This window comes from Xenia sp. Carnegie-2017, unplaced genomic scaffold, assembly GCF_021976095.1.
Source record: "Xenia sp. Carnegie-2017 unplaced genomic scaffold, XeniaSp_v1 HiC_scaffold_45, whole genome shotgun sequence".
Classification (NCBI taxonomy): domain Eukaryota; kingdom Metazoa; phylum Cnidaria; class Anthozoa; order Malacalcyonacea; family Xeniidae; genus Xenia; species Xenia sp. Carnegie-2017.
In genome coordinates this window covers 1,463-17,289 of record NW_025813510.1, presented here as the reverse complement: position 1 = coordinate 17,289, position 15,827 = coordinate 1,463, and the positions used below count along the sequence as shown (strand labels likewise).

The 15,827-nt window shown below is 34.3% G+C and overlaps 1 protein-coding gene and 2 long non-coding RNA genes across 5 annotated transcripts; 1 reads left to right on the top strand and 2 right to left on the bottom strand.

Annotated features, from left to right (window-relative positions):
* Positions 1-1,088: 1,088 nt before the first annotated feature.
* On the bottom strand, positions 1,089-1,342 carry LOC124456300. Its single transcript, XR_006952207.1, has 2 exons — positions 1,287-1,342; positions 1,089-1,215 (listed from the first exon to the last, which is right to left on the bottom strand). It is a non-coding gene; the product is annotated as an uncharacterized LOC124456300 (long non-coding RNA).
* Positions 1,343-2,958: 1,616 nt separating this feature from the next.
* On the bottom strand, positions 2,959-10,526 carry LOC124456290 (alpha-(1,3)-fucosyltransferase 11-like). 3 transcript variants are annotated; one of them, XM_047006769.1, is made up of 3 exons: positions 10,097-10,526; positions 9,919-9,988; positions 2,959-4,386 (listed from the first exon to the last, which is right to left on the bottom strand). In XM_047006769.1, the coding sequence occupies exons 1-3, from the start codon at positions 10,180-10,182 to the stop codon at positions 3,223-3,225; spliced, it is 1,320 nt and encodes a 439-aa protein (XP_046862725.1). In that variant the 5' UTR covers positions 10,183-10,526; the 3' UTR covers positions 2,959-3,222. The 3 variants fall into 3 exon arrangements, with proteins under 3 accessions (XP_046862725.1, XP_046862727.1, XP_046862726.1); XM_047006771.1 differs by lacking the exons at positions 9,919-9,988; positions 10,097-10,526 and adding an exon at positions 6,447-6,564; XM_047006770.1 differs by lacking the exons at positions 9,919-9,988; positions 10,097-10,526 and adding an exon at positions 6,057-6,141.
* On the top strand, positions 7,922-9,408 carry LOC124456291. The gene is made up of 2 exons (XR_006952202.1): positions 7,922-8,375; positions 8,505-9,408. It is a non-coding gene; the product is annotated as an uncharacterized LOC124456291 (long non-coding RNA).
* Positions 10,527-15,827: the final 5,301 nt, after the last annotated feature.

Here is a 15,827-nt window from a genome sequence, read left to right as displayed (position 1 = left end):
GACTTAAAGTGCTTATATTACAAATTTTAGCTCCCCTTTTTTTTTGAGCTTAATTGAAAATTTGGATTATTTGAAGAACTATGACATGTCGCTGGACTTAAACAGATAAATATAAGTTCCTTAATTTTGCCTCCAAAGTCGGGTACTATTTGCGAATTTTTTACGACGCCATATTGATACTTGTGGCGTAGATAGTTGAACACGTCTATTTCCGTCAATATAATATTATATTATAGGAGGTGATTTTGTTGTCGTTTTTCTTGTCTTAAAAACAAATAATGAAAGTATTTTCAATAAAATATTAAAAAACAAGTTTTCCGGAAAGTATGGCCTCAAATCAGTGCTCAGATAATTTGAATTCGATGTCTGAATGCGTATCTGATTCGAGCTCGGAATCCGTGGGTTATGTCGAGCATTTAAATGACTTCGCATATGACGATGAACCGCTCGCAGGAGATGGTGATGAAGTGCATACTCCAGATGATCCCGATGGAATTCTCCCTGCGACATTAGAACAACGAAGTAATGGCGTAATTCCACTCGGTGAATGGTAAGTTGTTGTTTTCTCCTGTTTGTAATATACATAAAGTTACTTTATAAACCACAATGCTCCCACGTTTCAGGTGTAATTGTCAATGCTGTCATAGCGATTTGTTAGAAGGCGCATTAGAGTACAGATGCTGTAAGGAGATAGGACCAGCTTTGCTGAAAATGACATTCGATGGCAGCATTGAGAAAATATCATGCATAACACGGCATGCCAAATTTGGGCCTTTAGTTCATGAGGCTGTCCTTGAAAACGTCGGGCCACTATTGAGAGATAGGAATGGACGTGCTTATCGCCGCCAAGTATCACAATCATTAAATATGTAAGATTGTAAATTGTATGAGAAACAATGTTATCATCAACATTGTTTCATCAACAATAATTAGTCCAACCTTTTTATTTACCTCAGGTACTTGAGAGCTGTGGCATACAGATGGTTGATGCAATGGTTTTGCGGGTCTATGGGATGGGAAAATACTTGGCCTTTACCTGCTTGTGTTTACCACATAAAGTTCTTTTCAACGCATTTACCACAATTTTGCTCTACAATGGCCATCGAACCAATGTTTTTAATGTGTACTTTTGGATTTTCAGCCTTGCAGTTAAAGCAAAATTTTTCAAATACCATGAACATAGGTTGTTCATGCGAGCTTGCTCCTTCATCAATTCTGTAACACGATTAAGAAAATTCATTATTATGAAATACTAAAGAGATCTAATTCTTTATAAGATAAAATACCTGACTGTATTACTTGTGGTATCTTCATCTAAATCTTCACTCTGACTAGACTCTTCAAGAGGAGAAGTCCATGTATGATTCGAAAAGCTCTTCAGCACTCCCTGCATTTCATCGTCTATATTAATGCTGGTCACCACGGATGTATTACGATTTTCCCTGATTTCGCTTCGATATTCATTTTGCAACTTCTGGGCCTTTTTCTACAAAGACGCTTTTGTCTTTTTATACCAGCTTAAACTCTTTTGTAAAGATGTAAGTTTTTTCTTAAGACGATGGCACGATTTACATGGAGACTGGGATTCACAAATATCTTCACCAACTGCATATAGTTCTTCTTCAAATGGCGAATTGTTTGCTTCCCCAGTGCATACTTCAACATGCTCAGCTCCATCACTAGTAGATGGTACTTCCTCATAGAGAAAACATGTTTCCTTCAGCGATGGCTTATGGAGAGTATGTCGAATAATCTACAAAATTTATATCGAATTTACATATGACAAAAGAAAAATTTACATAAACAAGCGTAAACTTACTTGTCTTCGCTTTCGATCGGTTATTTCGTCCTGTAATGGTTCAGGAATCCCAGCCACGTCAATGGTTGGGATAGCATCTTTCTTCAACCTTCTTTTGAGCTTGACTTGCACGCTCAAATTAAGGTCAAAACAAGAATCTTCAAAATGCGCAGAACACAGACACGAGGTAGAGGAAGCCTCAAAACCCGGTCTATGTTTACGCACAAAATTTACCCATTTTCTATGTCTTTGCGGCTCTGTTTCTTTTTTAGGAAACAGATGCATCGACATTCCTTCGGTTTTTGAATCATTGGCGCAACTAATTTGATTAGGTCCGCCAGCAACACAGCGTTTTCCTCCGCGTTTCTTATTAAGATTACTAGTAGAATACGCTATGTTGATATATGTGTTCGACTTTCTACGTCACAAGTCATTAGCATACCGATCAAAAAGTTTGCAAAAAAAATGCTGAAAATCGTGACTTTGAACGTCCGTAAAATCACTTTCACCAATCCAATTTCAATTATAATTGCAGATTTAAAATCACTGAAACAAGGTCTTTCAATTAAGCTCATAAAAAAGGGGGGCTAAAATTCGTAATATAAGCACTTTAACATACTCTCGTCAAATCTTTAAAATTTAAATTATTAGATTTATCCAAAAAGTGTTTTATTTGAAGTGGAAACGACATGAAATTTGTGAGATTTCTTGAGTTTGTTACTATTATTTTGTGTTTGGGCACTTAGCGCAATTTAAACAGAAGCACCCGCCAGCACAAAGACGTGACTTATTGATAGCGTACAACTGAAATGTATTACAAAGAAAGGATGAGACTGATCGAACTTTTTTTGTTGATTGGAATTTGGGGATTTCGTTATTGATATGTTTTTATAAGGTTTTATTATAGATGTCTTCTACATTCTCAATGTACCTTAAATATACATCATTTGAGCTTCTAAATGCATGGCTACCCACATGTACACTTATGTGTACCTATTTTTGATGCATGTACTACAATGCTAGAATTAACGTCTATGTTTGTGAAAAATTCAGTTTTCGTTTTTTAGGATGAAAAAGGCCTGCTTTTATGCGTGCAATTAGCAAAATATACTGAAACGTCAGGGCCTGATAAACATACGACAAAATAGTTACTAATAAAATCTTGTGCTTACAAAGGTTTAATTTCTGCATTTTTTACTCTTCCAAAAGTTTGTAAAGATTTATTTTATTAATGTAATTTGTGTTTGACAAGCTGATATGAGCTTGTATGGTATGTTGATCAGAAAATCTTTCACCCGAAGAGCTCTAATATATTACAACAAAATATTGTTTGTAAACCTACAGTAGAGTTGTTCAGCATTAAATTGCCGCCCCTTTTGATCTTTTAGTACAAAGAATTGATTTTTATTTTTCTTCAAATGCGGTTATGGCATTATCCCCCAATCTCTGAAATCTCGTGGTTTGCAATTGTCAACCATAAGTCCATCCTTATGTACTCTTCCTTCAGAAATTGCCAAGCACACGTTACACCAAAGTCCAAATTTATCATTCCAGTATTTCCCAATAGCTGTCTCATCAATTGAACCAAGACCTTTGAACTTCCACTCAAGAAATTTTTCGTATTCCTTTTTGTCATTCATTAAAAACTTTAACGAGTTGGCCAAATCTTCGGGAGATTCAAAGTCTCGTACATTTATTATAGCTTTTTCTAAATTTCCAGGCAAAAACTCGTAAATTTTATCTGTACTCATAACAACTGGAACAGCACCAGCATTTAAAGCGTGAAGAATTTGATCATCAACAAAATAATCGCAATCCTCGTTGAAAAATACTATCACAAATTTATAAAACTTCTCTAGCTCTTCCTTTTTTTTCTTAAAATTACCTTGGTAGCGAAATGGTAAACCGTCTTTATTGTGAACGCAGCCCCCGTAAGAGTCCACGTGTATATACTTCATAAGTTCTTTCAAGTAGGCAGTTCTAACTGGTTCGCAGTTTGAAAAAGCAGCCATAACTCCACCATACTTTTTTTCAAATTCTATTGGTGGATCAAGACTTGGCTTTGTAAACAGGGGACAGGGAATATCCGAGTCCAATCGATAGCTTGAAAATAGTTGAAACTGCGACATGTACTCTGGGTTTGATAAAACTGGCACAAAAACTGGGTTTTCTTGAGTCCAGAGAAGCCAAGGCTTGTTCTTTATTGGAGGTAAAGGATGCGAATCCCAAGCATGAACAATAAAGCCTTCAGCTTCATTAATACGCGAACGATTAATTGTAACTTCACACGCGATCGGGCATTGTCCTTTTTCTTTTCCTTTTTCCCAAACACCTTCGTCCTTTTTTGCTGGTGTGCCAAATATGGTAGACCAAAACAACAAAACTATCTTGGGATTTTGTAATATTACTTCAGTTGTTTCAATTTTTAATTCTTTACTTTCTCGTGTTGTGTTGAATATGCTTCTGATCAGATGGCCAGTGTTATCGATTTTGAAGCTTTTACGAAAATGTCGCAGCTCCCCAAACATGGCAAACAGAAAAAAAATAGCAACAAAGATGAAAATAAGACGCTTTGATCTCATGTTAATCTATCAAAAAAGAAAAATTTTGGTCAGCTGTTTTGCATCATTGTAACTTATAAGCATAGCAGCTACGCAACTGATTCTTAGCTAAAAGAAAACTAATGTGGTTTTTTTCATGTTAAGGTTATGATGTTGAATAATCACTACCAAAATCTGCTAAAACTAATGCAGGATCTTATTTATCTATTACACACTGAAATTTGTTTCAGTTTTACCAATTTTTTCAAAAAACCTTATATTCTTAAGCCAAAAAAGATCTGTCTTGTTTGTGTAAAGGTACGTGTGATAGTGAGGTAGTATTAGTACACAGGTACAAAACATTTTGAGGAAAAAAAGATTTGAAAGAGGTCACAATGTATTAGATACAATGAGAAAATCCAGTAATTTCGTGTGACCATGCAGCTGTGATTAACAAATCAATTTTTTTTGTTCTTATCACAAATGACGTCATACAGTGTATCTAATAACTGAACAAAGAGCGGTTAGATGTTACATTTTATGTACAGTAAAATCAAAAAAATTTCCAAATGAAACAGGTACACTGTTTGTTTTCTTTGTCCCAAAACACTTGAAAAATTAAAGTCAAAAATTTTTAAAATATGAAGAGTGCGTCAACGAAGTACAAAGTAACGTTGGATGACTTTTTTCGTTTTTTTTTGCTTAAAATTCGTCAACTGCTTCATTTAGGTTTTTTTCGTCTTCATTTGCCCATTCCTCGATAAATTCAGAGAACTATTCAAACAAATTCGCCTTTTGTTAGTGATGTACAAACAAAAAATTTTCTGAAACGTCACTTCCGTGCGATTGTCCTCCTATAGACAAAAAAAGTTGCTTGAATTAATTTATTGTATAATGCTTCTTCAATAACAGCAATCTTTCAAATTTTTTTGGTGATGTTATTATATTAATTATTTAAAAATTTTGTGAAATCAATTAATTCCCGACATTTGTAATTACGACATCTTTTTATTTTCAGATAATTCCCAAATTTCCTGGTGTGCTCTAAGTATGGCGTTATATCAATAAATAATACTTTCCACAATTTTGACACTAGCAAAAGTCCGGTTTTGAAAATTTTCAATTTTTGTGTGTTAGATGAAGAAGACACAGTCGAGTCTAATTGTGGAGCTATTATCTCTAAAATTACTGCAGTTGTCATGAAAAAGTTTCGCATGCACAAGAGAAAAGATCTCGAAAATCCATTTTTGTAAAAACATTAATAATTACATAATCTATTGTAAAAAACGGCATTTCCGTAAATTCGACTTCTGCTACTATATTATGATAAAAATACATTATGTTGTAATACATTATCGTGAAATGTAATATGATGAAATCAAAACACAATAAAAGTAGCGTGTGGAGTGTTTTCATTACAAAAGCTATAAAGCTATCGTTTCCAACTATACAGGCTTTAAATTTGATTATTTGTAAATTTTACTCGCTCAGAGTATAAAATCCCATGGTGGAAGATATGATTCACCATAGTTTTAAAAACGTTCCACGCTACTGTTTGATACGCAAATTATCTATATTTGACTGTTTTTGACAGGCATTCACATAAAACATGACAAAGTTTTGGAAAAATATGATACTTGAAGAAACTTTATAAATGTATTCATCCTACTTTTAAGAGGTTGCCTGTAAGATATTTATTATTTGCTAAGCTTTTTTACCTCCGCCCCATAAATATGGATCCAAAATTTTCTTGTCATACAGTTTCTTAGTGAAAACATGGATTACAACAGCTTCTAAGAATTTTTTGTTCTAGTTGTAGAAAAATTTTGATGATAGCAATGAACCTTTAGTTACACAAGTTGTCACATCACTAAAAGCAAATCGCGAGATTTGATTTATGGTAAGCATGCCCGATTTTATCGCACGTCACAGTGCAAAATAAGAATTTCAGATTAATTGATGATAACTGTGAGGAAAACGAAGAGGGGCTGTGTGAAATTGTCTATAACGAGTAATTCTCACTTTTCATTAAACTTAAGAGATGAAAACAAGAGCATTCAATATAATCATCATGCCCTACCTTTACAGTTCGAACTTGAAATACTTACAAAGTACGAGTGAATGAGCGCGAAGAAATAGTTATATGTCACATTGAAAAGATCTTGACTCGCAGTTGCATCACAAAAATGTAAACCGACAACAGTTTTGTACACATGGTTTGTACACATGCACGGATTTCTTTTGAAAAGTGCTGGCATATTTGCATTGCTAAATTAGCATAACAAACGTTGTCTATAGCGAAATGAGACTGCTGTGAAAAATGCACACATTGATTGAGGTATCGGCATAGGCAGCCCACAACTACGGGTTTTATATTATTAATATAAACGAATAAAGAATTTGTCTCGCATTGATCGCTCAATCTCGCATGTCATCTCGCATGTCTTATCGGTTTATTAATTACCCAAGGTAGGCAACTAAAGTCATAGGCGGCCCAATAAATCACTTAGCGAGGTAAATTGTATAAACAAACGATAACTCGCCCACTTCCTTGTAACAGACCGTGCGCCGCAAACTTTGTATTAATGGTTATATATACAATATATCAATTAATACCATTGAACTATAAATAGATGGAAGGCTTTGTCAGTCGATGTTTTGATGGCAGTAGTGCCCAGTCTTTCCACGCAATGTAAACACAAGGTCAATAGAAGCAAACGAAAAAATAACTTGTACGAACTAAGAAGCTCCGAAAACAAAACACAAATCCTTTTTGTTTTTATTTGGCAAACGAAACTTTTCAAATGAAACTTAACATCAAGTATACACAACTTTTCCACAGTTAAATTTTTGTAAAGGAAGTCATAGCCAACCATAGCTAGAAGGCAACTTGCTAGAGTTATTTGTTTTACATGAGAAAAAATTAAACTCAAAAACTAAAACGTTGTTGTTCCAAAGTAACAACTATTATGTGCGAGATACTTACGAACTTCATAAAATATAAAAAAGCAAATAAAATTTTAAACAAACACCAGTTTTGGAAATTTATTTTTACCCAAAACCATTATTATTAGTTCAACGTACAAATTTAGAAAAAAATACAATTCTTAGTACGAACTTACGCGAGATTTGGTTTTAAAAGATAAATTAAACTATATCCATCACATGTTGGCTTTGTGAAAAATATACATACATGCTACTTTATTTCGAACATCATTTTTTACCGAAACTAATGGTTTCTGTAAATAGGTTTACATAAAAATCCCGAAATATTCCAAGGAGAAACTCATGTTAATTATTGGATACATCCAGTTGAATTCTTTCGAAATTTAACAAATAAATAACATTTAACCGTTGTCTATACAGTTAGAGATACACGGGTATGACGTCAATTTTGATAAAAAACTTAAAAAGTGGCCACGAGCCGCCGGTTATTTTCTTTTCTTTTTGCTCAAATACGTCAACTGCCTCAACCAGGTCTTTGTGAATATCTTTATTTTCTCTTTCAGGGAGGTACTCCGATGAATAGACCACTTTGGCGGTTTTATTTGAATAAAAATACGTGCTCGCTAAGTGAAAAACTCGGACAAACATGGCGGAAAGTCATAACAATGACTAATTTGCTATATGAAATAGAAATATTTTTCGCTCTCTTGCAAATGTAGCGACGAATCAAACTTAGTCATAGTTGTTGTGCGTCAACGGATATACGATGTGAGTAAGCACAACAACTCGCTACAAGCTAACCACACAAGCCCGACCACAAAGCATGAAAGAACTATAACGCGCTTAGAAAGAACTAAGTCATCCCACTATTACGTGCAGGATATGACGGAGAACACTCCCTTTAGTTACTATATAAATGCACGACAAAATATAGAATAGGACAAGATATAGAATAGGACAAAATATAGAATAGGACAAAATATAAGCGCTAAAATGGAAGGAAGGTTACGTGAAGAGAAATTCAAAGCTATGAAACTGCCAGAAAGCAGTTTCTTCACATGCTTCAGAAAGGATTTGAATCTTGAAAATTGGTAAGATTGTAGTAATTTCATCCGTGTTCAATTGGCTGTAGTTTTTGTTTCATTATTGCTGTTTGTTTATAGTTTTTTCATGAGTTTTTAGAGTGTTTATGTTAAAGGTTAGTGATTTGTTTTTTTCAGTTGCCTACCTTGGGTAATTAATAAACCGATAAGACTAAACGTTACACGAACGTCGCGCGAGATTGACGTGCGAGATTGAGCGATCAATGCGAGACAAATTCTTTATCCATTTATATTAATAATGAAAAATCCGTAGTTGTGTGCTGCCTATCGTAGCGGCAAAAGTAAGACAAAATAACAATTTAGAACATTCTGGAACACAACACTCTTTTCTGGAACATTCGACAATGCTAGTTGCTGCTTGCAGTTGTCCATGAAATGACTGAGGCAACAAAGATGTAAAGCGTGAGGAAAGCTATATTTCAACGCTCTGTACCATCCGTTCTAAATGTCAGTAGCTCTCGTGCTTCTTTATTTAAACTTATATTCTTGGTAAAGAAGTGGTTGTATGCATCGAATGTCTTCTTCTGACTTAAAAGTAACGGATCTATTACAGTTGGATGAGTACTAGCAACACGTACTAGATCACTTTTATATTGAAGAATGTTGTGAAAGTAACATTAAATTTTCCAAGGTTGAAGGTTGGATCAACACCAAATATGGAACTGTTTGCTGGGTCATTGCAAAAAATTTCCATATCTAACAATTGCTAGTCCTATCCGAGAATACACCTTAGTTCAGGGGCACCCACAGCTTCACGGATAAACAGTTCTTTATCTTGTTGCAGTTGTTGTCGCTTGCACTGTTCAAGAAGAATGACCAACGAATTTATTTTCTTGAAGTTTCTTCAAGTTGAATTAAAACGCCGTAAATATTTTGCTTGCACATGATTTCTTGGTAAGTCGCTATGAGAACGTGCATTTATGATGCCGCCCTTTCTTTCCATTATAAATTGAATGTAAAAAAGTAATGTGCAAAAACGAATTGATGTTAATAAATTGCATTACAAAACGTCAATATCAAACAGCTCGTAACGATTTCTTTATTTTTGTGTTTTGATATACAGACATTATTTCACAGCTATTAAGAACGAGAAATTTAGTAAAAAAGGTGCTGGATCTGCCATTAATTTTAAACGGAGACGATCCTAAAACCTCAATTGTGAAGGAGGGGTGGAGGGGCAGTGTTTACTCATATATTCAGATGTGCCCAACTGATTTCTTCTAAAAGTATGATTTCTTAATACCTTCAGTGAGTGGCTTTCAAAAGAATCAGACAGGCAAAACTGACCGAATGAATAATTCCCCCCCCCCAGATAACGTTCGAAGGACGGCCCTGAATTTTACTATTATATGATTACTTTTGCATATCACATAATTTTTTAAGCACGAAGATACTTTATTGCTGTAGCACCCAGTGAATAAGCGGTAACATTTGTATCTGCAGATGGCGGTTTTAAAACCTGCATTTAAAAGCGTAGAGAAAGAAAATTCACTGGGTTATATTAAAATGGACAAAGGTTAATTGTTCTCACTGGTGGGTGATTGCCGTTTTCCTCCTCATCAATTTCGACTTCTAATTGATCAGTTCCAGTATTTGGATAACTAATTAACACAAATTTAAGCTACGTGTAAGAGAAGTGATTAGTTCATTGTCTAAAAAAGAAAATTTTTTTAAAAAAACGCTTATTTTAAGAATAAAGTTTTTTCTACCTTGAGGTGGAAAAATTAGATTTTTTCATAATAGCCAGTGATTGTGCACACGAGGTTGTAATTCCAGCGCTTTCAATTCTTTCCATAGCCAAGAACCGGCGGATTGAGTACCTGATTGCTTTTCTCCATCTTCTAAAAACTTTACAATTGCAGTATCTTTACCACCAGCTGAAGACGGCACAGAACGCGTGTCAACCACAAACAACTTTCCCGGTTTTGAACCGAGAAGAATGGTGTTTGGCTTACACGTGTAAAGTGCAACGGAGCCTATTGGATTTTTCATTTTTTCGACACCCTCTCTGAGACTGGATTTTCCCTGCTCGGTCAAGGCACCATGTGCAAAGGGTAGTTCCTCCAAAAATTCATAGCACCTTGGCAAAATCTCATTAATCTTGAGAATTTCATAGGCCTCAAGAACATCGCAACTTTTCGAAACATCCCGACAACTGTTAATTTCCCGTGGAAATCTTTCAAAGATATCTTCTGACAGTTGTGCGATTTCAGAACTTTATCATTTTCCATAATTTCCGAGATGTCCACTGAAATACGAGCAACAGCAGCAACAAATTTATCCACCTCTTCAATGAATGTCGACTGACGTACTCGGAGATGGAATTCTTCTGGCAAGTTAACTTCGTCTGGCGTGGTACATGTACTTTGTTGAATCGATCCAACGCCCAGAACAGAATACGTACAAATGTCGTATACTTCGACAAGTTTTTGCCAATCACCATTTTGCATTTAATTCAAATGGACGTTTTAACCTGGGATTTATTAGACTAAAAACAACCTATCCGTATGCCCAAATGTCGGCTTTTTTCATGTCTTCAAGTGATGCCGAGCGTAAATGCCAGCTATTACATAAAAGTCCAGCGCCATAAATACGGGTGTTCCTCTGTTAACGTTTTTTGTGCTTGTTGAAATTACTGTGTTGGTAATAATTTCATACGACCTGCTTCACCAAAGTCTGTTAACTTAAATATAAGAACACCCTTCCTCTCTTCCTCGATTTTCTCGGGATCATTCAAATGACTGTAGTGCTGGTTGGACACCAAGTTGTTGACAGGTTTCAAGTCTCTATGCACAATACCGTTTTCATGAAGAAACTGCAAACCTGACGCAATATCTTTGGTTGCGCATGATGAAACATTTCTTTGGAGATTTGAGAGCAGTCAGTGTGATCAAATCGTCGTAACAATTAAAGCTTGCAAAGAGTTCACTCTTTCTTCAAATCAAAGCAAATGTATTCGACGAGTAAGGCATATCAATCCGAACACACGCCCTTTAAAATCACAATGTTTTGATGCTTCAAACCATTAAGTAATTTCACTTCCTTGGTACACTTGCGCTCGGTGTCGATGTCTTCATCAAAATACTTTTTCACAACGAACTTATCATCATTATACGGCAGCTCTGCCGTGAATATTGTCAAAAATCCCCCACGACCTATTTCATCCTTGTTTCTTATTCTCAATTCGTCAAAATAAAAAGATGGTACGCTATTTAAACCACCTTAAAACGCTTTCATTTTACTATTTTTAATGCTTTTTAAGCAAATCGTTTAAAGATCGCACATACCATTGTGAATGGTAAAAGTAAAAAGTTAATAGTTCTTTTCAAGCACCCGCCGAATTGACATTCCTGTTAGTCAAACTGCATAACTTGAATGCACACGAAAAATGAATAACCAACTTTTATAAAGCGCGTTTAAATCAGTGAACCAGGCGTGATTGTCAGAATTCTGTTTTGCTACTTCAGTTTTTGACAAACAGCACTTGATGAAAAGACGTAAGCACACTAGCTATTTGCATGTCAATCATTGATGTCAATACTAAAATATGTCATTCTACTATTATGAAAGATTATGTGTTCGCATCTAACAAAATATACATCAAAAAACACAGTAGAAATTGTTTTAAGCGGTTGCCTTTGTGGATTTCTCGTGTAACTGCTTAATACTGGTTGACTGCTTAATACAGGTCTTCAGGAAAATCACCACACGGTCTACATGTAACATTTAATACAGCTTAAGATGAACCAATCGGTATTGTTCTTCAACAAACATGCCAAATAACCCACAACATAAAACAATTAATTTTTCTTAGTTTATAAACTAGAAAATAGAAAATATTATATATAAAAATGTCACGGCTCATACTGCTGAAAAATAATCAACGGAAAGCATGTCAACAGAGAAGGTGGATGTAACTTGAAATTTTCGAGCGAATATCCCTTTCTTGGAGATACCTTTCTTGTCAGTGGCCGAAGGGAAAGTTAACGTAAGAAAAAAATAAAACTGCTGTTTTAATACGTCAACACAAACAGATCATACTGTTGACAGTTTTGAGTGTTACTGAAGTTAAATGCAATATAAGACTGATATTTTCCAGGATAAACAGTTATTTAAATATTTTATTATATTTAGCTCGTAGAAAATACGATGTAATATATATCAGCACTTTACACTCGCAAGATGTATTATAAGAGACTATACATAATATAAATCCTAGGGTTTATATTATGTATAATCTCTCTGATGATGGCTTTGGAATAAAATGTATTATGAGTTTCAAGAGGAGTGTTGTCGTGCATTGGATTATAAACTATAGTAGCTCTAGAAAATTAACTTTCAAGTCGTGGTAATTAAAGCGTGTAAATTGTACTAATAATCTATTTAGTTTGTAAAATAAGACATTAGATCAAGTTATACGTATTTGTATCTATTACAGTGTACTGTTGAAATAGATCAAATAACTCAAGGGAATTTATACCAAAGAAAACTTTTCTTAAGGACAGGAGTTATTAATATAGTTGAGTGTCTCAATCTAACAACAAACATCTTGGTATATAAATAATTTTGGAATGGGAAACTGTTGCTTGTTGGTATAATGATATTACAGTAGAATTATTCCTGATTTCAACAATAAAGTACTCTAAAGTAAATGCAATATATAAATATATGGATAACATCAACACACGAATCATAACATAAAGCAAAGGTGGCAATCTTAGTATTGACAACAGAGAACGTGTCTGCTACCACCCGATTTTGACTCCGTGAGAAAAATCAATAATGTGCATACATAGAAATAGCAACATTCCGTGAATTCAGTATTAGGGTCATTAAAATTTGCCACTTTTAAATACACTCATGTTTGCACAATGTCTTTGGCAGAGAGCTTATATGCTAACTATTCACTCGGAAAACAAATTTTTGCAAAGCATTTTTGCGTGATATTGTGGTTTTACTTTCCTACAATTTGGCACTTGGATCAATTTAAACAAGTGTACATAATGTTGATGTAAAATGTTTTTGCTGTTTTTGCGAAACATCACCACTTGAATGGAAATGAAATTTCAAGGAGATCCGTGTTTTATCCCCTCATCTGTGTTTTATACCTCCATCTGTTTAGCAGAAAAGTCTAATAAATTCTTGAAGCCAAATTTTACACCCAGACACGTGGGATTACACTAAGAAACGCTTGTGAAGTCAATCAATTTTCAGAATCTCGGAACACTACACACGCGTGTCTGGGTGTGATTTCGCGTGCCTGATGTAAGATTTGTCTTCAATTTTATTCTTCAGAAAGCGTTCCATGTATTTTAGTTCAATGGTTTTATCCCGTCATCCGTATTTTATCCGTTATCCGTGTTTTATCCCCTCATCCGTATCCGTATCGGTGTCATTCGTATCATTGAGTTCTATAAGACCTGGAGGGGAAACGTCAACCAAATTACTATAAATTATTAGCACGCGGCCGCGTGGTCAAAAACATGGCGGAATTTGGTTTTCAAAGTCAACGGAAAGACCATTGAGTTCTATAATAACTGGAGCGGCTAACTTTACTGGGGCGAGGACGCCAAAAAAATGGCGGCCAAAGGACGTATTTCCGCTGAAATGATCGCTTTGCAGAAAAATAATATTCTCGACCCCCCCCTGGTGTCTATAGTAAATTATAAAGAATTTTTCAAAAACAAACACGATATCACAGAATATGGATATCGTTTGTTCCATATTCTGTGACGATTCATTTTTGGCATTTCTTTTATAATGCCAACACTTCAATCGTTCAATTGTTGGATGTCGTAGTTTCCACAAAAAGGAACATATCGCTTCTCACAGGTGAGGTAGTTGTTTTTTTGTTAGTCCGTCAACGATTGAAAAGCAATTATACATGCACTTGAAGAGCCATAAAATATATATTAAAGATCGTATTTTTTAAGACTGACTTGAAAGCCAAATATACTGATGTTTTCCTGTTTTTGTTTATAAAATTCTGCATACTTTTCTGTCATTTTTTAATGAATGAAATCGTAAATTTACCCATTTATTTGCAAAATAGTTTCCCTAAAGCAAAAAAGACCCTGCACACATTTTGCTCTGTGAGTAAGTATCAAAAAGAAATGATCAGCCCCAATGGTACCCATGATTTGGAGCAGAGCTTGTTATGTTCTATGTGCTGACAACATGCAGGGAAGATCAAGGAGTAAAGATGACTGGAAGATGTTATTGACCAGGCAGAGTCTTAAAAAATGATAATGCTGTAAAGATAATTGATTTATTGTCTGCCCTATTCCGAGTAATTTAATTTAATCATGGTCAAATTCTATGGATGGAGACAATGGATTCAATAAGGATGTCTTGAATGCTTTGAAGTTAAAGTTCATGATCCAAAGAAAGATGGCAAGAAGGTTGTGTGTGTTTTGATGCTTAATGAAATGTCAATTCACAAACATGTAAAATGGAAGGCCATAAAGTTTGTGTCTATGTAAACATTTGTACTGAGATTGATGATGACTCGATGCAGATGTGAAGCATCAAACTGTATAAGCCATTGGGTTTTATGTAACTTAATGTTTAAATCATGTCATATCTTTATCAAAATATTTTAGTTCAGTGTTGTTTGAATGTTACTAATATCTAATGCACTATACTGAAGCATTAAAGATTCAGTGATAAAACCTTTAAAGTTACTGTACTGTATATTTCTTATATATTTCTTATATTTCTTTAAGAAAAATTTGAGCTTATTTATCTATTAGAGTACAGAATGGAGATTTATCATATGCATTATTGCTGCTTTTTAAAGAAAAGTTTTCACTTTTCAAAGCTTTTCTACAAATTTTTGCTTCTTATTTCTTATCATGAGATTGATGATATAGAGGTAATATAATCCAATAACTTTCTAATTTCTAAAAGCTTTTAAGCTTCTAGCATAAAAGTACACTATAGGTATGTAATTCATTTGGTTTTATTGCCTTGCTATGACATATCTACTTGCACTTCATCATTCTTGTATGAACAAAACACCAGATGTGGATACTCAGAGAACAAAATGCACTACCAACTGCTTATGAAATTTATTATTGAGGTGAAAACTGTGTTAATCATTCAAATTATAGTGCACTTTTATTGCAAATATAGGAAAAACAAAACAAAGTGAAAAAGAAAGGTAGAAGTATTAAAACTACAAATGAATTATAAACACCATTGGAAGCATAAGTGTTTTGATGATTATTTGCATTTTGCCCAATTCATATATCAATACAACAAAATCAAAATGTGCTACAACTTTACAAGTATTTGATGCAGTTGCACTTCAGAACATCACAAAAGGTTACTTAAAGTAATTTCTATACAATATTGTTTGTTTTCATTTACCAAACCTATGCAGACTTGAGTCTTTTGAAATTTCATATGAAACTCAATTACAGAAAATCCGTAAATATC

Coding starts and splice junctions, on each gene's coding strand:
- LOC124456290 (XM_047006769.1), bottom strand. CDS start 10,182: ATGGAAAGAATTGAAAGCGCTGGAATTACAACCTCGTGTGCACAATCA. Junction 9,989..10,096: donor TCTAATTTTTCCACCTCAAG/GTAGAAAAAACT, acceptor TGTGTTAATTAG/TTATCCAAATACTGGAACTG. Junction 4,387..9,918: donor AAAACGGCAATCACCCACCA/GTGAGAACAATT, acceptor CTTTTTTGATAG/ATTAACATGAGATCAAAGCG.